General features: G+C 46.1%; 1 protein-coding gene across 1 annotated transcript in view; it reads left to right on the top strand.

Annotated features, from left to right (window-relative positions):
* Positions 1-22909, top strand: part of LOC140480733 (uncharacterized) — a 510142-nt gene that overhangs the window by 438703 nt on the left and 48530 nt on the right. The window contains exon 13 of the mRNA XM_072576020.1: positions 14672-14748. Within this exon, the coding sequence (XP_072432121.1) occupies positions 14672-14729 (58 nt within the window). The 3' untranslated portion in view covers positions 14730-14748. The remainder of the gene's footprint in view (positions 1-14671; positions 14749-22909) is intronic.

Genomic DNA, 22909 nt, shown 5'->3' with positions numbered 1-22909 from the left:
ACCTGGGGAAGGGGATATACTGCACCTGGGGAAGGGGTTATACTACGCCCGGGGAAGGAAGTTATACTACACCAAGAAAAGGGAATGCACTTTGCCCAGGGAAGGGGATATACTGCACCTAATGGGTCCCAAAGTGTCACAAATCTGAAACCCTCCCCCTCACACCATCTTTTTAGCTGCATATTCATCCAATACATCCTGCTGTTTTTGCGCTGACGAGCTCAGGGAACTGGTAGGAATCCTGAGATAACTAGCTTTGAGGTCCTACATTTTAACTTACTTCCTAGTTGTCTCATTCTAAGTAGTGTCTCAAACACTGGCTATTCACCCTCCCCGTCTAGAATGTCTTCCAACCACTTTGAGACATCCACAGCTGTCGCACCAGGAGGGCAATACACCATCTTGCACTCTCGTTTGTGACAACTGAAATGCCTATCTATTTCCCTCACAATTTAATCCCTTAGAGCTATAGCATTTCAATGGCTATTTCTTCCTCCCTATGGGTCGAACTGCTGTATTGGTGTAACAGGTATTGGTGGAACTTACTTACTCCAAAGATGGCTGCCAAACCTTCCTTCTCTATCTGGATGTATTGTTGCTTGGCATCAGCCAAAGTCCAAGAAGCATTTGCTTTCAGGCGTTCCTCTCCACTGGGCCATGGGTGAGCCAACACTACCCCAATATTGTCTGGGGAGGCATCACATGTTGGCACTACAACGTCTTGAGATCATGGTGTGCCAACATCTTAGACAACAATAACCACTTCTTCATTTCCCTAAAGCCTACATCTTGGCTCTGAGACCATTTCCAAGGCTGACCCTTTTTCAATTTCAGATGTAGGGATGCCAGGGTGTGCATGAATTTTCGGTAATTATCCATCAATCTCAGGAAAAGCCTAAGCTCTGGTACAGATGTGGAAGGAGGGACACCTTTGATTGCCCTCCCTTTACCTTCCAACAACCCAGTCTTGTTTATTCTGTTGCCCAGGTAGGTCACTTGGGGTGCCTGGAACACACATGGTTCCTTTTTCAGGACATCTGTCTACTTTGGAGAAACGTCTAAGCACTCTGTCCAAGTTCTCAAAGTGCTCTTTATTGGTCGTCCCATCCATTAACACGTCATCCAGATAAGTGGCAACCTTGTAAAAAAAATTCTCCATCGTCCTTGGAAAAACTGCACAGGGACTGACGATACCCCAAATGGCAATCTTGTATTTTGGGCACAGACTCTAATGGGGATGGATTGGAGCTTACTTCTGGGAATCCTCATCTAACTGCAATTGCATGTCCACATGGCTGATGTGTAGCTCATGACGGACAGCCCCTGCCCCCACAGCCCCACGCCATCTTTGCTTCTAAATCCCCAATGCAAAGGAATAGGTATTTATCCAGCTTCAAGCAGTGGCCTACTATTTGTTTAAAATCCCCACAAAGTGAGCAGTCAGACTTCACAATCAGTACGATTGATGGTGCCCAATCCACAAACTGTTCTGCTTTAATGGTTCCTTCACTTTCTAGCCTCCTGATCTCAGCCTCGACATAAGGCAAATGGCACTGGGTGGGCCTTGTAGAATCGTGCAATTACTTCTTGATTGACACACAAGGTGGCCTGGTCTCCTCTGATAGGCCCTTGACCTTCCTGAAAATCCTCTAGGTATTTAATTAAGACTTCACTCAGGCAGCTACTTGCAAATTGAAAAATGTTGAGCCCATCACGGTGATTGTCCCACAAGCTTGGACTGAGCCGTTTACCACAATCAGGGGAACTGCAGCAACTGTTTCTCAGAAAGACTAGACCCATATCTGTACCTGTAGTCTGTAACGGGTCCCCAGTATGGATTCTCAGTCTAAATGGGGTCTTGCACAAACTTAAGGGTTGGAGTTCAGAGTGAATTTTGTTCAAGACTAATTTCACAATGACTGGTACAGCTACACTGGTATTAACCTCCATGAGAACTGAGTGACCATTTAACCAGACATTTATTTGGATTGGTTCTGATTTGGATATCGCTAACCAATGTAACTGTTCCAAACCAGGTGTAGGTGGCCTTTCCAGGGGCTGCACTCTCCTGGATACCAGCCATGAGTTCTCTTACTTAGACCAGACCTAGTGGGACTTTTTTGCTGTCTCTACTCTGCATTCCAGCAGCAACGACAATGGCTTGTTGGCCCAGATCCTGATGAAAATGTGGGACTTCACTGTGGGCTGATCTCGAGTCCCCCTGTTCAGGACAATGTCCTGACTGAGGCTTTGCAATTGGTTTCAGTCAAGTGGTGATGCCCAAGTTCAGTCAGACTGGTGAGGGCGTCCACTTCCATCTGCAAACCCGGCAACTCACGTGCTTCACTTACCACATTTTCCAATGACAAAGCCAGTTGTGGTGCCTGTTTGAAGTCCAGTTGGGCTTCAGCTAGTAGGCGCTTCTGTATGGTTACATCAGTAACTCCACATAACAAACAGTCTCCCAGTATCTCATTCAGGATTAATCCAAAATCACATGTCTCAGGCAGTCATCTCAACCTCATCAAATATCCTGATACGGATCCCCCTGGTTCTGAAACAGCCAAACAAAACTGTCATTGTCTAAGAATTAGAGGAGGTTTGGGCTCATAATAATCCTCAGCTCAATATGTCAACTGTTGTAAGGTTTTAGTATCGGGTGCTTCAGGAAAAGTTAGGCTCCTAATAACCAAAAATGCTGCAAATCCATGCACCATCAGAAGGATTATTTGTTGCTTTTCATCTGCCCCAATGTCACCTGTCCAGAAAACAAATAATACATTCTTTCCTCATACTGGGCCCAGTCTTCGACAGCAGGATTGAACAAGTCAAGCTTCCCAAATAATTGCATAATGTCAGAAGCACTTACCATAAGAAGACTGCTGCAAGCAAATTTTCTTCGGGCACGTACTGTCTTCTCTTTTTGCAATTGAAATAACTGCACAGACACCAGCATCCCATCAGCAAGTCCCCCTTTATTGATACATGAACAGCACAAGACACAGGACCAGCTCCCTCAGAGCATGCTCTCAGTATGATTAGAACCCTGGCCCTCCTGTTAATATCAGTCAGCCAGGGCTCCCTTATTGGACCAGATTAACAGCTGCAATTATTTTATGAGGTCCCCTTTGGCCGACCTTGTTACAATCATTGTGTCTGGGTCTGTGTGATGCTGGGGACCACTGGAGGAGGCTGAGATAGATTGCTGTGAAAGCCTTATCTTTCTCACTGATGTGCTGGGCTCCCCCATCGTTGAGGATGGAGATATTGGTGGAACCTCCTCCTCCAGTGAGCTGTTTAATTGTCCCCCACCATTCATGACTGGATGTGGAAGGACTGCAGAGCTTAGGTCTGATCTGTTGGTTGTGGGACTGCTTAGCTCTGCCTGTCACTTGCTGCATTGCTATCAGTGTGCAGGGGGCTTCACCAGGTTGACTCCTCATTTTCCGGTCTGCCTAGTGCTGCTCCTGCACTCTCTCCATTACATTGAGACAAAGAAGATAGGAGCAGGAAGAGGCCATTCAGCCCTTCAAGCCTGCTCTACCATCCATCACGATCATTTCTGATCGTCCAATGCAGTTGCCGAATCCTGCTTTCTCCCCATAACCTTTGACCCCATCTACCCCAAGTACTACATCTAGCCACCTCTTGAATGTGTCCAAGGTTTTGGCATCAACTCCTTCCTGAGGGAATGAATCCCACAGGCTCTTCGGATGAAGAAATGTCTCTTCATCTCCATCCTCCATGGTCTACCCTAAATCCTCAGACTGTGATCCCATGTACTAGACAGAGCCATCATCAGGAACATCCTCTCTGTATCTACCCTGTCTGGTCCTGTTTCAATTTTACAAGTCTCTGAGATTCCCACTTCATCCATCTGAACTCCAGTGAAAATGATCCTAATCTCTCCTCATACGTCAGCGCTGCCAAGTCTGGAATCAGCCTGGGAAAACTTTGCTGTACTCCCCTGAGAGCAAGAGCATCCTTCATCAGAAACGGAGACTAAAACCAGGCACAATATTCTCGGTGTGGCCTCACCAAGGCCCTGTATAACTATAACAACACATTCGTGCTCCTGGACTCGAAACCTCTCGCAATGAAGGCCAACATCCCATTTGCCTTCGTTACCGCCTGCTCCACCTGCAAGCTTACTCTCAGCAACTGGTGCACAAGGACACCCAGGTCCCACTGCACACTCCCCTCTCCCAGTTTACAGTCATTCAGGCCATAATCTGTCTTCTTGCCTTTGCTTCCAAAGTGAATAACCTCACATTAACTGCACCCACCACTGATTTGCTCACACACCCAACCTATCCAGATCATGGTGAAGGGTCTCTGCATCCTCATCACAGTTCACCCTCCCACCCAACTTGGTATCATGTGTACACTTTGAGATGTTCCGTTTCCTTCCCTGATCCAGATCATTAATACATATTGGGAATAGCTGGGATCCTCGCACCGATCCCTGCGGCACCTCACTAGTTACTGCCTGCCAATGTGAAAAGGACCCATTAATTCCTACTCGACATTTCCTCTCTGCCAATCAGTTTCCAGTCCAAGACACTTCCCCCAATCCCATGCACTTTAATCTTGTACAATAATCTCTTATGTGGAACTTTGTCAAGTGCTTTCTGAAAGTCCAAATTTATCAGGTCAACTAGCTCCCCCTTGTCAACCCAACTCCATCTCCATAGAACTCCAACAGATTGGTCAACATGATTTCCCCTGACTCCATCTGATCCTACCACTGCTATAAAATCCTCGATAATGGATTTGAGAATTCTCCCCACTACCAATGTTAGGCTTCCTGGTCTATAATTCCTGGTTTCTTTCTACCTTCCTCCTGGAATATTGTAGTGACATTAGCTACCTTCCAATCTGCAGGGACTCTTCCGGGATCTATAGAATCCTGCAGGATGACCACCAATGCATCCACTATTTCGAGAGCCACTTCCTTAAGTACTCTAGGATAGAGATTATCAGGCCCTGGGGATTTATCCACCTTCAATCCCTCAATTTTCCCAGGGCCATTTCTCTACTAATATTGATCTCCCTCAGTTCTGCCCTCTCACTAAATCTTGTATTCCCCAACGTTTCTGGTATCTTATTTAAGTCCTCTTTTGTGAAGACAGAAACAAAGTATGTATTCAGTTGCTCAGCCATTTCTTTGTCCCTGTTATACATTCTCCCTGTTTTTGTCTGTAAGGGACATTTATCTTCAGCAATCACTTTCTCTTCACATAGCTATAGAACTCTCAGTGCCAGTCTTTATGTTCCCTGCAAGCTTCCTTGTATACTCCATTTTCCTTCTTCATCAATCCCTTGGTCTTTCTTTGCTGAATTCTGAACAGCTCCAAATCCTCAGATCTATCATTTCTCTTGATCAATGTTTCTTCCTTGATCTGATGGTATCTCTTATTTCCTTTGTAAGCCATGGATTGGCCCTCTTACCTATTTTGCTTTTGTGCCAGATAGGAATAAACAGGAGAAAGGGAGGACTGCAGATGCTGGTGACCAGAGCCGAGAGTGTGGTCAGGCAACATCCGAGGAGGCAACGTTTTGGACAGAAGCCTGATGAAGAGCTTAAGCTCAAAACATTAATTCTCCTGCTGCTCAGATGCTGCCTAACCGGCTGTGCTTTTCCAGCACCACACTCTCAGCTCTGGTCACCAGCATCTGCAGTCCTCCCTTTCTCCTCCTTCCTATCATCATTGTATCCTTTATTAAGATTCAGCACCCTAGTCTCCAAATCACTTACCTCATACTCCATCTTGATAAAATGATGCCATTGTGTTATAGTGTTCATCCCCAAGGGATCTCACACAGCTGGATTGGCAATGATTCCCTTCTCATTCCGGACACATGGCTGCAGGGTGACCAGGGACGGGAACGAAATGTCCCAGAGTATTTAGTATTTAGGAAGGACAGGCAAAAAGGAAAAGATGGTGGAGTGCCGTTGCTGGTTCAGGACGAAATTAACACCCCAGTGAGAAAGGATATTAGCTCTGCCAATGTGGAGTCAGTCTGGGTTGAGTTGAGAAATACCAAGGATGAAAAACGTGCTTGGGTGTCCCAGAGGCCATAAAACTATATACTTATACAGTTTAAGAGGGCCAGTCTAAAATGGCCTGCTCTTTAGGTGGTTCCTCCACATATTGGTCAAGAAAATCATCCCTGAACCCACCAGAAATTCCTCTATGGCATTGTGGCTAATTTGATTTGCCCAATCACCAATATTCCCTTATCACATGCAGATCTCATTTCCTGTTTAATACCATTCCCAACATCACCACTGCGGTTTCAAGGTCTCTATGTAACACCCACTAACAATTTTTGCCCCTTGGTATTTCTCAATTCAAGATATCTTTGCAGTAAGCTTGAACATGGGTGAGGTCCCAGATGATTGGTGAATTGCGAATGTTGTCCCCTTGTTTAAGAAAGGTAGCAGGGATATGCCAAGTAATTACAGACCTGTAAGCCTGGCGTCAATGGGAGGGAACTTACTGGAGAAGATACTAGGGGATAGGATATATTCCCATTCAGAAGGAAATGGGCTTATCAGTGATAGACAACATGGTTTTGTGCAGGGAAGGTCTCATGAACCAAATAGAATTCTTTGAGGGGGTGACAAATTTGATTGATGAGGGAAGGGCTGTAGATGTCATATAGAACATAGAACATAGAAGAATACAGCGCAGTACAGGCCCTTCGGCCCTCAATGTTGCGCCGATCAAAGCCCACCTAACCTACACTAACCCACTATCCTCCATATACCTATCCAATGCCCGCTTAAATACCCATAAAGAGGGAGAGTCCACTACTGATACTGGCAGGGCATTCCATGAACTTACGACTCGCTGAGTGAAGAACCTACCCCTAACATCTGTCCTATACCTACCCCCCCTTAATTTAAAGCTATGCCCCCTTGTAATAGCTGACTCCATACGTGGAAAAAGGTTCTCACTGTCAACCCTATCTAACCCCCTAATCATCTTGTACACCTCTATCAAGTCACCCCTAAACCTTCTTTTCTCCAATGAAAACAACCCCAAGTGCCTCAGCCTTTCCTCATAGGATCTTCCTACCATACCTGGCAACATCCTGGTAAACTTCCTCTGCACCCGTTCCAGTGCCTCCACATCCTTCCTATAGTATGGCGACCAAAACTGCACACAATATTCCAGATGCGGCCGCACCAGAGTCTTATACAACTGCAGCATGACCTCAGGACTCCGGAACTCAATTCCTCTACCAATAAAAGCCAGTACGCCATATGCCTTCTTCACTGCACTATTTACCTGGGTGGCAACTTTCAGAGATCTGTGTACATGGACACCAAGATCCCTCTGCTCTTCCACACTACCAAGTAGTCTACCATTAGCCCAGTAATCCATCTTTTTGTTACTCTTACCAAAGTGAATCACCTCACACTTAGCTACATTGAACTCCATTTGCCACCTTTCTGCCCAGCTCTGCAGCTTCTCTATATCCCGCTGTAACCTGCCATATCCTTCCTCACTGTCTACAACTCCTCCGACTTTCGTATCATCCGCAAACTTGCTCACCCAACCTTCTAGCCCCTCCTCCAGGTCATTTATAAAAATGACAAACAGCAATGGTCCCAAAACAGATCCTTGCGGAACACCGCTAGTGACAGCACTCCAAAATGAACCTTTGCCATCAACTACTACCCTCTGTCTTCTTCCAGCCAGCCAATTCCTAATCCAAACCTCCAACTCACCCTCAATGCCATATCTCTGTATTTTCTGCAGTAGCCTACCATGGGGGACCTTATCAAACGCCTTACTAAAATCCATATATACCACATCTACCGCTTTCCCCTCATCTACCTCCTTAGTCACCTTCTCAAAGAATTCAATAAGGTTTGTGAGGCACGACCTGCCCTTCACAAAACCATGCTGACTATCCTTGATCACATCATTCTTATCCAGATGTGCATAAATCCTATCCCTTACAATTCTCTCTAAGACTTTGCCCACAACAGAAGTGAGACTCACTGGCCTATAGTTACTAGGGTTATCCCTACTCCCCTTCTTGAACAAGGGAACCACGTTTGCTAGCCTCCAGTCTTCTGGCACTACTCCTGTAGACAAAGAGGACACAAAAATCAAGGCCAATGGCTCTGCAATCTCCTCCCTTGCTTCCCAGAGAATCCTAGGATAAATGCAATCAGGCCCAGGGGACTTATCTATTTTCACCCTTGCCAGAATTTCCAACACCTCTTCTCTACATATCTCAAAGCCATCCATTCTACTTATTCGTGCCTCAGTATTCATATCAACAACAATGTCCTGTTCCTGAGTGAATACTGACGAAAAGTATTCATTCAGCGCCTCCCCAATCTCTTCAGCCTCCACACGCAACTTCCCATTACTATCCTTGATTGGACCTATTCCTACCCTAGTCATTCTTTTATTCCTAACATACCTATAGAAAGCCTTAGGGTTTTCCCTAATCCTACCAACTAAGGACCTTTCATGTCCCCTCCTTGCTGCTCTTAGCTCTCTCTTCAGGTCCTTCCGGGCTACCTTATAACTCTCAATCGCCCCTATTGAACCTTCACGCCTCATCTTTACAAAGGCTGCCCTCTTCCATTTAACAAGGGATTCCAACTCCTTATTAAACCACGGCTCCCTCACACGACCCTTTCCTCCCTGCCTGATAGGTACGTACTTATCAAGGACACTCAATAGTTGCTCCTTGAACAAGTTCCACATATCAATTACGCTCTTGCCTTGGAATCTACTTTTCCAATCCACACATCCTAAGTCATGCCTCACCACATCATAATTTCCCTGCCCCCAGCTATAACTCTTGCCCTGTAGTACACACTTATCCCTCTCCATCACTAGAGTAAAAATCACCGAATTGTGGTCACTGTCCCCAAAGTGCTCACCTACCTCTAGTTCTAATACCTGGCCTGGTTCGTTACCCAGAACCAAATCCAGTATGGCCTCACCTCTTGTTGGCCTGTCTACATATTGTGTCAGGAAACTCTCCTGCACACATTGCACAAATACTGACCCATCTAACGAACTTGAGCTATAGCTTTCCCAATCAATATCAGGAAAGTTAAAGTCTCCCATAACAATCACCCTATTACTGTCACTCTTCTCCTGAATCATCTCCCCAATCCTTTCTTCAACGATTCTAGGACTATTAGGAGGCCTGTAAAAGACTCCTAACAGGGTGACCTCACCTCTCCTATTCCTAACCTCAACCCAAACTACCTCAGATGGCAAATCTTCGTCCATCTTCCTTTCCACCGCTGTAATACTATCTTTGACAAGCAATGCCACACCCCCCCCCTCTTTTGCCCCCACCTCTGACCCTACTAAAACATTTAAACCCTGGAACCTGCAACAGCCAATCCTGTCCCTGATCTAACCACGTCTCCGTAATAGCCACAACATCGAAGTCCCAGGTACCAACCCACGCTGCGAGTTCACCTACCTTATTTCGTATACTTCTGGCATTAAAGTATACACACTTCAAGCCACTCTTCTGTTTACAGGCACCCCCTCCTTTAAGATTGATGCCATGTTCCTAACTTCCCTACACTCCAGGTCCTGTACCCTGAAGCTACAGTCTGGGTTCCCATGCCCCTGCAGAGTTAGTTTAAACCCTCCCAAAGAGCACTAGCAAACCTCCCCCCAAGGATACTCGTGCCCCTCAGGTTCAGGTGGAGACCATCCTGTTTATAGAGGTCCCACCTTCCCCAGAAAGAACCCCAGTTATCCAAGTACCGAAATCCCTCCCTCCTGCACCATCCCTGTAGCCACGCATTTAACTGTTCTCTCTCCCTATTCCTCGACTCTCTATCACGTGGCACGGGTAACAAACCAGAGACAACGACTCTGTTCGTTCTAACTCTGAGCTTCCAACCTAGCTCCCTAAAAGCCTGTCTAACATCCTCAGCCCTCCTCCTACCTATGTCATTGGTGCCAATATGGACCACGACTTCAGGCTGCTCCCCCTCCCCCTTAAGGACCCGGAAAACACGATCAGAGACATCACGTACCCTTGCACCTGGGAGGCAACATACCAAATGTGAGTCTCTCTCGTTCCCACAAAACCGCCTATCTGTGCCCCTCACTATCGAGTCCCCAATTATTATTGCTCTGCTCTTCTCCACCCTTCCCTTCTGAGCAGCGGGGACAGGCTCCGTGCCAGAGGCCTGAGCCCCGTTACTTACCCCTGGTAAGTCGTCCCCCCCACAAGTATCCAAAACGGTATACTTGTTCTTGAGGGGAACGACCACAGGGGGTCCCTGCACTGGCTGCTTCCTCCCACTCCCCCTCACTGTCACCCATCTATCTGCCATCTTTGGTGTTACTACTTCCCGATAGCCCCGATCTATGACCCCCTCTGCCTCCCGAATGATCCGAAGTTCATCCAACTCCAGCTCCAGTTCCCTAATATGGTCTTGGAGGAGCTTGAGATGGGTGCACTTCCTGCAAGTGTAATCAGCAGGGACGACCATGGCATCCCTCACCTCATACATGTTGCAGGAGGATGTACATGGACTTTAGTGCGGTGTTTGATAAGGTTCCCCATGGTAGGCTGATGGAGAGAGTGAAGTCTCATGGAGTCCAGGGTGTACCAGCTAGATGGATAGAGAACTGGCTGGGCAATGGGAGACAGAGAGTAGTCATGGGAGGGAGTTTCTCAAAATGGAGACTGTGACCAGTGGTGTTCCAAAGGGGCACTGTTGCTTGTGATTTACATAAATGATTTGGAGGAAGGTAAAGACGGTCTGATTAGAAAGTTTGCAGATGACAGTAAGATTGGTGGAGTAGCAGATAGTGAAGGGGACTGTCAGAGAATACAGCAGAATATATGTAGGTTGGAGAGTTGGGCAGAGAAACAGCAGATGGAGTCCAATCCGGGCGAATGCGAGATGATGCATTTTGGAAGATCCAACTCAAGAGCAAACTACACAGTAATTGGAAAAGCCCTGGGGAAAATTGATGTCCAGAGAGATCTGTGTGTTCAGATCCATTGTTCCCTGAAGGTGGCAATGCAGGTCCATAGAGTGGTCAAGAAGGCATACAGCATGCTTTCCTTCATCGGACGGAGGATTGAGTACAAGAGTTGACAGGTCATGTTATAGTTGTACAAGACTTTGGTTTGGCCACATTTGGAATACTGTGTACAATTCTGGTCACCACATTACCAAAAGGATGTGGATGCTTTGGAGAGGGTGCAGAGGAGGTTCACCAGGACTCTGCCTGGTATGGAGGGTGCGAGCTATGAGGAGAGTCATAGAGTCTTAGAGATGTACAGCATGGAAACAGACCCTTCAGTCCAACCCATCCATGCCGACCAGATATCCCAACCCAATCTAGTCCCACCTGCCAGCACCCGGCCCATGTTCCTCTAAACCCTTCCTATTCATATACCCATCCAGATGCCTCTTAAATGTTGCAATTGTACCAGCCTCCACCACTTCCTCTGGCAGCTTATTCCATGCACGGACCACCCTCTGCATGAAAAAGTTGCCCCTTAGGTCTCTTTTATATCTTTCCCCTCTCACTCTAAACCTATGCCCTCTAGTTCTGGACTCCCTGAACCCAGGGAAAAGACTTTGTCTGTTTATCCTATCCATGTCCCTCATAATTTTGTAAACCTTTATAAGGTCACCCCTCAGCCTCCAACGCTCCAGGGAAAACAGCCCCAGCCTGTTCAGCCTCTCCCTGTAGCTCAGATCCTCCAACCCTGGCAACATCCTTGTAAATCTTTTCTGAACCCTTTCCGATAGGAAAGAGACCAGAATTGCATGTAATATTCCAACAGTGGCCTAACCAATGACCTGTACAGCCGCAACATGACCTCCCAACTCCTGTACTCAATACTCTGACCAATAAAGGAAAGCATACTAAACGCCTTCTTCACTATCCCATCTACCTGTGACTCCACTTTCAAGGAGCTGTGAACCTGCACTCTAAGGTCTCTTTGTTCAGCAACACTCCCTAGGACCTTACCATTAAGTGTATAAGTCCTGCTAAGATTTGCTTTCCCAAAATGCAGCACCTCACATTTATCTGAATTAAACTCCATCTGCCACTTCTCAGCCCATTGGCCCATCTGGTCCAGATCCTGTTGTAATCTGAGGTAACCCTCTTCGCTGTCCACTACACCTCCAATTTTGGTGTCATCTGCAAACTTACTAACTGTACCTCTTATGCTTGCATCCAAATCATTTATGTAAATGACAAAAAGTAGAGGACCCAGCACTGATCCTTGTGGCACTCCACTGGTCACAGGCCTCCAGTCTGAAAAACAACCCTCCACCACCACTCTCTGTCTTCTACCTTTGAGTCAGTTCTGTATCCAAATGGCTTCCTGTATTCCGTGTGATCTAACCCTGTTAATCAGTCTCCCATGGGGAACCTTGTTGAACACCTTACTGAAGTCCATATAGATCACATCTACTGCTCTGGTCTCATCAATCCTCTTTGTTACTTCTTCAAAAAACTCAATCAAGTTTGTGAGACATGATTTTCCTGAGGTTGAGTAGATTAGGATTATTTTCAGTGGAAAGCAGGAGGTTGAGGGGGGGACCTAATTGAGGTCGACAAAATCATGAGAGTATTAACAGGTGGATAGCAAGAAGCTTTTTCCCAGGGTGGGGGACTCAATTACTAGGGGTCAAAAGTTTAAAGTGGGCGGGGATATGTTTAAGGGAGATGTGCGTGGAAAGGTCTTTATGCAGAGGATTGTGGGAGCCTGGAATGCGTTGGCAGTGGAGGTGGGAGGGGCAGGAACGATAGTGTCATTGAAGATGTATCTAGACAGATACACGAATGGGCAGGGAGCAGAGGGATACAGAACCTTAGAAAATAGGCGACAGGTTTAGATCGAGGATCTGGATTGGCACAGACTTGGAGGGCTGAAGGGCCTGTTCCTGTGCTGTAATGTTCTTTGTTCTTTGTCTTCCCTAGCATCTGTAGTGAACACTCCCCCTCAGGACATCAGTCCCAGTCCTACCCAGGTAAAATCTGTCCAATTTGTACATGTCCCACTTGCCACATGCAGAACCTGCCCCAATGCCCCAGAAATCTGAAACCTTCCCCCGACACGATCTTTTCAGCCCAGTCCTTTGCCAAACACTCCCTCCACAAACTCTCCCTTGGTAGTGATGACCGCACAGATGCAGATCCCTACCCCAACAGCCATTGAACCAGGGTTGATCCCTTGGCTTGATGGTAATGGTTGAGTGGGGGATATGCCGGGCCATGAGGTTACAGATTGTGCGGGAGTACAGTTCTGCTGCTGGTGATGACCCACAGTGTCTCATGGATGCCCCGTCCTGAGTTGTTAGATCTGTTTGAACTCTGTCCCATTCAGCAGGGTGACAGTGCCTCACAACACGATGGAGGGTATTCTCAATGTGAAGGTGGGACTTTGTCTCCACAAGGACAGTGCGGTGGTCACTCTCACCGATACTGTCATGGTCAGATACACCTGCAGCCAGAGATTGGTGAGGATGAGGTCAGGATGGTTTTCCCTCTTGTTGGTTCCCTCCCCACCTGCCGCAGACCCAGTCTAGCAGCGATGTCCTTTAGGACCCGACCAGCTCGATCAGTAATGCTGCTGCCGAGCCACTCTTGGTGGTAGGACATTGAAATCCCCCACCCAGAGTACATTCTGTGTCCTTGCCACCCTCAGTGCTTCCTCTGAGTGTTGTCCAACATGGAGGAGTAATGATTCATCAGCCGAGGGGGGGCGGTACGTGGTAATGCAGCAGGAGGTTTCCTTGCTCATGTCTAACCTGAAGCCATGAGACTTCATGGGGTCCAGAGTCAATGTTGCGGATTCCCAGGGCAACTCCCTCCCCACTGTATCCCACTGTGCTGCCCCCCCCCCCTCTGCTGAGTCTGTCCTGCGGGTGGGACAGGACCTATCCAGGGATGGGGATGGTGATGGTGGGGTCTGGGACACTGTCTATGAGGTATGATCCCGTGAGTATGACCGTGTCAGGCTGTTACTGGACTAGTCTGTGAGACTGCTCTCCCAGTTTTAGCACTTGCCCCAGATGTTCATGACGGGGACTTTGCAGGGTCGGCAGGGCTGTTTCTGCCGCTGTCTTTTCCAGTGCCTGAGTTGATGTCAGGTCATCCATTGGTTTCATTTCTTTGAGAATTTGTTACGATTGGTACAACCGAGTGGCCTTCTAGACCACTTCAGAAAGCAACTGAGAGTGAACCACATTGCTGTGGATCTGGAGTCACACGTAGACCAGACCAGGTGAGGACGGCAGATTTCCTTCCCTGACAGACAATAGTGAACCAGATGGGTTTTTCCTGACAATTGATAATGGTTTTGTGGCAGTCTGCATCTTCCTAATCTTAATCTTCTTTTATTGAATTCCCATTCCACCCTCTGTGTCCCGAGGACTATTGGTGAGTTTCTGGATTAATAATCTGGTGATAAAGCATGAACTCCCATTGCCTCCTGTGCAGTAACTCCTGGATTCAAGGAAAGGGAAAGAGCTTTTCTTGCTGCAGCTTCCTGCTGCTCATCCTCCCCAGTGAAGCCTGATGCTCACAGTGACCTCTCTAACCCCGTCCCCACAGGTCAGACACATCAGAGAGCTGGACCATACCGACTGGGACAAACTTTCACCAGTTTCTTCTTCCTCATTCAGAGTTGAAAAAGATGCCTCCGCTGGATTGGACAATCGGCACCTGATGAGCACCGTTTAACAGTCTGAACAAGTCAGTGGTAAGGAACCATTTCAAACACTATCATTCTTTCAAACAGCAATGTGTTGGCTGTGTTCATCAGCTCAGTGATGAACATAGAACATAAAACTCTACAGGAGCAAGTGAGGATTGCAGATGCTGGAGATCAAGAGTGTGGTGTCTAGATACATCACATCCACTGGGTCCACCATGCTTGTAATGTCTTCACCGAGTTCCAGTAGATTAGTTAAACATGACCTGCCCTTCATGAACCCATGCTGTGTCTGCCCAATGGGACAATTTCTATCCAGATGCCATGTTATTTCTTCCTTGATAATAGACAGGCATTTTTCCCACTACAGAAGTTAAGCTAACTAGACATTAATTCCCCATCTTTCGTCCACCTCCCTTTTTAAACAGTGGTGTCTCATTTGCTGTTTTCCAATCTGCTGGAACTGCCTCAGAGTCCAGCAAATTTTGGGAAATTACCACAAATGCATTTGCTGTTTCTCCCGCCATCTCTTTTCCAACCCTGGGATACATTCCATCTGGGCCAGGAGACTTGTCTTTCCTTAGCTCCATTAGCTTACCCAACACCAACTCTTCCGTAATAATGATTGTTTCCTCACCTACCTTTGTACCTTTGTCAATTCCTAACATGTTATTAGGGCCCTTCACTGTGAAGACCACACAAAATACCTATTCAATGACTCAGCCATTTCCTCACCTCCCATTATTAAATGCCCCTTCTCATTCTCTAAAGGACCAATGTTTACCTGAGCCACTCTTTGTTGTTGTTGGATATATGTATAGCACCTTTTGCTATCTGTCTGTATATTCTGAGGGAGTTTTTTCCTTCACTTTTCTTTATCGCTCTTTTTGTGCCTTTCTGTTGAACTTTCTTCTAGTTTTGCTCTGGTTTTGGCTACCTTGTAAGCCTTATCTTTCAATTGGATAGCCTCCCTTATTTCCTTAGACATCTATGACTGATTATTCCTGTTCCTACAGTCCTTCCTTTTCACTAGTACATATTTTTACTGAGCACTTTGAAACATTGTTTTAAAAGTCCTCCACTGGTCCTCAACTGTCCCACCATAAAGTCTTTGCTTCCAGCCTACCTTGGCCAACTCCTCCATCATCCTACTGTAGACCCCATGTTTAAGCACAGGATCCTGGTATTGGAATTTATCTTCATTTTCCAAATTTAACCATACTCTGATCACTTCTCCCAAGTGGATCCCTAACTATCAGGTTATTAATTATTCCTGTGCTCTTGTGCTAGATTTTGGACCCTCGTTATAAATTCCAACATCTCAATGAATAATATCACCTGTGTTCTCCTTCCTCCTGCACACGTGCTAACCTTCTGCTGTCCTTTTCAGTTTCTGTCATTTTCTCCTTCCCTTCCCCCCGACTCTTGAGTTTAAAGTCCTAGTGACCATCCTATTTATCCTTTTTGCTTGGACACTGGTTCCGGATTGGTTCAGGTTGTTCCAACTTTAACAAAAGCCCCAAGACCTCAACCAGTTGTTCACTTACGTGATTTTGGTGGACAGCCCTTGACCTCTGCTTTACAAGCCCTCTTCCCAAAAATCCCAGGACAAAATAATCTTTTAGAGTGACAGCATTGTCACCTCTTTGAAAACAAATAACCATCAATATACAAGATGGCTTCATTTTAAAACCCACTTTACTTGACTATATACAATACAGATACATAATGTTGACTCTGAGCATGCAAACATACACCACTACATTCTACTTCAGTCTGTGCACTTCTGCACCAAATGTCTCTGTCTTTCTTCATCAGAGCTGCGACAATGCCTCAGCAATTGCATTTTCTTATCCTGCCACACGTATAATTTTCAAACTGTATGGCTGTAATTATAAACTCCATCTAAACAGTTTGGAATTTTTAATCCTTAAATTTCTTCAAAAATATTAAGGAGTTATGAACAGTATATACAATGGTCTCAGATACATTACCAGCAATATACATGTTAAAATGTTGAAACACCAACACCAAACTTATGGTCTCCTTCTCAATTGAATATTTCTGCTGACGAATTTGCAATTTTCTGGAGGAATACTCCATAGATCTTTCCATCTTCCAATTGTCTTCCTGTAAGAGCACCGCACTAACACCCACATCACTTATATCAATATTCACCTTGAATGGTTTTGTATAATTCGGTGTGGGAGAAAGTGAGGACTGCAGATGCTGGAGATCAGAGCTGAAAAAGTATTGCTGGAAAAACGCAGCAGGTCAGGCAGCATCCAAGGAGCAGGAGAATCGACGTTTCAGGCATGAGTCCTTCTTCAGAAATCCTGAAGAAGGGCTCATGCCCAAAACGTCGATTCTCCTGCTCCTTGGATGCTGCCTGACCTGCTGCACTTTTCCAGCAACACATTTCCAGCTATAATTCAGTGTGGCCAACACTGGGGCAGTGGTTAACACAGCTTTCAGGCTCGACTGTCCACTAAAATGTCTTGCCTTTCTTCAGCAATTCTGTGAGTGGAGCTGTCACACAGATAAAATTTAGCAGAAACTTATGGTAAAACCCACTTCATCCCAGGGATTGTATTTCTGCTCTCTTTGTTGATAGTCTGGGAAATTCCCCGATAACCTTTGTTTTCACATTCTGTGGGGCCATTTGTCGATGTCCAATAACATGGCCCAGGAACCAAAAGAGAAAATGCTGGAAAATCTCAGCAGGTCTGGCAGCATCTATAAGGAGAGAAAAGTTTCGAGTCTAACCGACCCTTTGTCAAAGCTAAAAAAAGGTGAGAAATAGGGAGGTATTAACATGGCCCAGGAAGGAGACTTGCAATTTAGTGAACTCACTTTTAATCAGTTTTATCTCCAAGCATGCCTCCTTAAGTTGATCAAACTATTCTGATAAATTCTGCAAACGTTCCTTCCATGTGTGACTGAAACTCACCAGGTCATCAATATACACCATACAATTGGGATCTGGAAATGAGCTTATTGGTTAGCCTTTGGAATGTGGCTGGTACATTCCTGAATTGGCAGACTTTGACTGGTGCAGTCCATTTGGCATCACGAAAGCTGGAATTTCCTTCACTAGTTTGGAAAAATGTACCTGTCGGTATCCTCTGAGTAAGTCCAATTTAGAAATATAAGTTGCTTGGCCCACCTTCTCAATACAGTCTTCCAAATGTGGAACAAGATATGATTCAGACTTTGTAACTGCATTGTCCTTGTGATAGTCCACACACAACCATTGGGTACCATGTGGTTTTTGCACAGTCACTAAGGTAATACCATTTGTTGTAGCTCACTGTGATTATGTTGTCTTGGAGTATGCGTTCAATCTCTTTTTGAACCAATAACAACTTTAGAGGATTAGGTCTATAAGAATATTGCTTGATTGGAACAGCATTTTCTTTGCAACAGCAGTAGACTCGCCAACTTTAAGTGCATTAAAATGGTCATTGGATAGACATATAGATGAAACTGGAATAGTGTAGGATGGATGGGCTTCAGATTGGAATCTCAGGTCAGCACAACATCATGACGAAAGGGCCTGTACTGTGCTGCAATGTTCTATGTTCTATATCTACATCATTCATAATTAGAGTATTATTTCCCAGCTAACTCCCATATCATGTGAGTGTAATAACTCTCTCGGGTCATTTTGATTTTCCTCTGGAAGATAACTCAGTAATTTTTGAGAACGTCCTCTTTGTCCAATTTAATGTGAGGAATGTCAAGTTCAAAATTGTTTCTTTCCTAAACTATCCATAATTTTCCTGAATAATGTTGATGCAAAATTTGATTCATGATCTGAGTAGTATCGCTGTGGGTACTCCATATCTAGTAAAACTTTTGAGAACTCTTCTACAATCCTTTTAGGGGAGGCTATGGCTGAGTGGAATTATTGATGGACTGTTAATCCAGAAGGCCAAGTAATAGAACATAGAACATAGAAGAATACAGCACAGTACAGGCCCTTCGGCCCTCGATGTTGCACCGATCCAAGCCCACCTAACCTACACTAACCCACTATCCTCCATATACCTATCCAATGCCCGCTTAAATACCCATAAAGAGGGAGAGTCCACCACTGCTACTGGCAGGGCATTCCATGAACTCACAACTCGCTGAGTGAAGAACCTACCCCTAACATCAGTCCTATATCTACCCCCCCTTAATTTAAAGCTATGCCCCCTTGTAATAGCTGACTCCATACGTGGAAAAAGGTTCTCACTGTCAACTCTATCTAACCCCCTAATCATCTTGTACACCTCTATCAAGTCACCCCTAAACCTTCTTTTCTCCAATGAAAACAACCCCAAGTGCCTCAGCCTTTCCTCATAGGATCTTCCTACCATACCAGGCAACATCCTGGTAAACTTCCTCTGCACCCGTTCCAGTGCCTCCACATCCTTCCTATAGTATGGCGACCAAAACTGCACACAATATTCCAGATGCGGCCGCACCAGAGTCTTATACAACTGCAGCATGACCTCAGGACTCTGGAACTCAATTCCTCTACCAATAAAAGCCAATACGCCATATGCCTTCTTCACTGCACTATTTACCTGGGTGGCAACTTTCAGAGATCTGTGTACATGGACACCAAGATCCCTCTGCTCTTCCACACTCCCAAGTATCCGACCATTAGCCCAGTAATCCATCTTTTTATTACTCTTACCAAAGTGAATCACCTCACACTTAGCTACATTGAACTCCATTTGCCACCTTTCTGCCCAGCTCTGCAGCTTCTCTATATCCCGCTGTAACCTGCCACATCCTTCCTCACTGTCTACAACTCCTCTGACTTTCGTATCATCCGCAAACTTGCTCACCCAACCTTCTAACCCTTCCTCCAGGTCATTTATAAAAATGACAAACAGCAATGGTCCCAAAACAGATCCTTGCGGAACACCGCTAGTGACGGCACTCCAAGATGAACCTTTGCCATCAACTACTACCCTCTGTCTTCTTCCAGAGAGCCAATTCCTAATCCAAACCTCCAACTCACCCTCAATGCCATATCTCTGTATTTTCTGCAGTAGCCTACCATGGGGGACCTTATCAAACGCCTTACTAAAATCCATATACACCACATCTACCGCTTTCCCCTCATCTACCTCCTTAGTCACCTTCTCAAAGAATTCAATAAGGTTTGTGAGGCACGACCTGCCCTTCACAAAACCATGCTGACTATCCTTGATCACATCATTCGTATCCAGATGTGCATAAATCCTATCCCTTACAATTCTCTCTAAGACTTTGCCCACAACAGAAGTGAGACTCACTGGCCTATAGTTACTAGGATTATCCCTACTCCCCTTCTTGAACAAGGGAACCATGTTTGCTAGCCTCCAGTCCTCTGGCACTACTCCTGTAGACAAAGAGGACACAAAAATCAAGGCCAATGGCTCTGCAATCTCCTCCCTTGCTTCCCAGAGAATCCTAGGATAAATGCCATCATGCCCAGGGGACTTATCTATTTTCACCCTTGCCAGAATTTCCAACACCTCTTCTCTACATATCTCAAAGCCATCCATTCTACTTATTCGTGCCTCAGTATTCATATCAACAACAATGTCCTGTTCCTGAGTGAATACTGACGAAAAGTATTCATTCAGCGCCTCCCCAATCTCTTCAGCCTCCACACGCAACTTCCCATTACTATCCTTGATTGGACCTATTCCTACCCTAGTCATTCTTTTATTCCTAACATACCTATAGAAAGCCTTAGGGTTTTCCCTAATCCTACCAACTAAGGACCTTTCATGTCCCCTCCTTGCTGCTCTTAGCTCTCTCTTCAGGTCCTTCCGGGCTACCTTATAACTCTCAATCGCCCCTATTGAACCTTCACGCCTCATCTTTACAAAGGCTGCCCTCTTCCATTTAACAAGGGATTCCAACTCCTTATTAAACCACGGCTCCCTCACACGACCCTTTCCTCCCTGCCTGATAGGTACGTACTTATCAAGGACACTCAATAGTTGCTCCTTGAACAAGTTCCACATATCAATTACGCTCTTGCCTTGGAATCTACTTTTCCAATCCACACATCCTAAGTCATGCCTCACCACATCATAATTTCCCTGCCCCCAGCTATAACTCTTGCCCTGTAGTACACACTTATCCCTCTCCATCACTAGAGTAAAAATCACCGAATTGTGGTCACTGTCCCCAAAGTGCTCACCTACCTCTAGTTCTAACACCTGGCCTGGTTCGTTACCCAGAACCAAATCCAGTATGGCCTCACCTCTTGTTGGCCTGTCTACATATTGTGTCAGGAAACTCTCCTCCACACATTGCACAAACACTGACCCATCTAACGAACTTGAGCTATAGCTTTCCCAATCAATATCAGGAAAGTTAAAGTCCCCCATAACAACCACCCTATTACTTTCACTCTTCTCCTGAATCATCTTCGCAATCCTTTCTTCAACGATTCTAGGACTATTAGGAGGCCTGTAAAAGACTCCTAACAGGGTGATCTCACCTCTCCTATTCCTAACCTCAACCCAAACTACCTCAGATGGCAAATCTTCGTCCATCTTCCTTTCCACCGCTGTAATACTATCTTTGACAAGCAATGCCACACCCCCCCCTCTTTTACCCCCACCTCTGACCCTACTAAAACATTTAAACCCTGGAACCTGCAACAGCCAATCCTGTCCCTGATCTAGCCATGTCTCCGTAATAGCCACAACATCGAAGTCCCAGGTACCAACCCACGCTGCAAGTTCACCTACCTTATTTCGTATACTTCTGGCATTAAGATATACACACTTCAAGCCACTCTTCTGTTTACAGGCACCCTCCTTCGAGATCGATGCCATATTCCTAACCTCCCTACACTCCAGGTCCTGCACCCTAAAGCTACAGTCTGGGTTCCCATGCCCCTGCAGAGTTAGTTTAAACCCCCCCCAAAGAGCACTAGCAAACCTCCCCCCAAGGATACTCGTGCCCCTCAGGTTCAGGTGCAGACCATCCTGTTTATAGAGGTCCCACCTTCCCCAGAAAGAACCCCAGTTATCCAAGTACCGAAATCCCTCCCTCCTGCACCATCCCTGTAGCCACGCATTTAACTGTTCTCTCTCCCTATTCCTTGACTCTCTATCACGTGGCACGGGTAACAAACCAGAGACAACGACTCTGTTCGTTCTAACTCTGAGCTTCCAACCTAGCTCCCTAAAAGCCTGTCTAACATCCTCAGCCCTCCTCCTACCTATGTCATTGGTGCCAATATGGACCACGACTTCAGGCTGCTCCCCCTCCCCCTTAAGGACCCGGAAAACACGATCAGAGACATCACGTACCCTTGCACCTGGGAGGTAACATACCAATCGTGAGTCTCTCTCGCCCCCACAAAACCGCCTATCTGTGCCCCGAACTATTGAGTCCCCAATAACTATCGCTCTACCTTTCTCCACCCTTCCCTTCTGAGTAACGGGGACAGGCTCCGTGCCAGAGGCCTGAGCCCCGTTACTTACCCCTGGTAAGTCGTCCCCCCCACAAGTATCCAAAACGGTATACTTGTTCTTGAGGGGAACGACCGCAGGGGGTCCCTGCACTGGCTGCTTCCTCCCAGTCCCCCTCACTGTCACCCATCTATCTGCCATCTTTGGAGTTACTACTTCCCTATAGCTCCGATCTATGACCCCCTCTGCCTCCCGAATGATCCGAAGTTCATCCAACTCCAGCTCCAGTTCCCTAACACGGTCGTCACTTCCTCTGCTGCTCCCGCTCTTTCTGTGAAGAGAGAGTGAAAAAAAAACACCGCTGCCCGCTACCGGTAAGTACTTTTAAAACAAACAGTCTTACCTTAGCTGCTGCTCGCACTCAAAATGTTTTGGGGACCTGGGTTTGAAACCCACCATGGCAGATGGAGACATTTGAATTCAGTTTTTAAAAAAAATCAGCAATTGAGAATGTATTGGTTTCAATGTATCAATTGCTGATTGTCAGAAAAACCCATCTGGTTCACTAATGTCCCAGTCTGGTCTGCACGTGACCCCAGACCCACAGCAATGTGGTTGATTCTTAACTGCCCTCTGGGTAATAAGGGATGCTGCCCAGCCAGTGACACCCTCATCCTGTGATAATGGAACAGCTTGTGGAAATCTAATAGATACATCCATTATGGACAGCAAATACTAAATCCTACTTCTTGTGTAATGTGGGAGTGCCATGCAATCAATCAAGACCAGTT

Source organism: Chiloscyllium punctatum, chromosome 1 (assembly GCF_047496795.1).
Source record: "Chiloscyllium punctatum isolate Juve2018m chromosome 1, sChiPun1.3, whole genome shotgun sequence".
Lineage (NCBI taxonomy): Eukaryota > Metazoa > Chordata > Chondrichthyes > Orectolobiformes > Hemiscylliidae > Chiloscyllium > Chiloscyllium punctatum.
The sequence above is the reverse complement of the archived record's forward strand: the minus strand, read 5'-3'. Positions and strand labels throughout refer to the sequence as shown.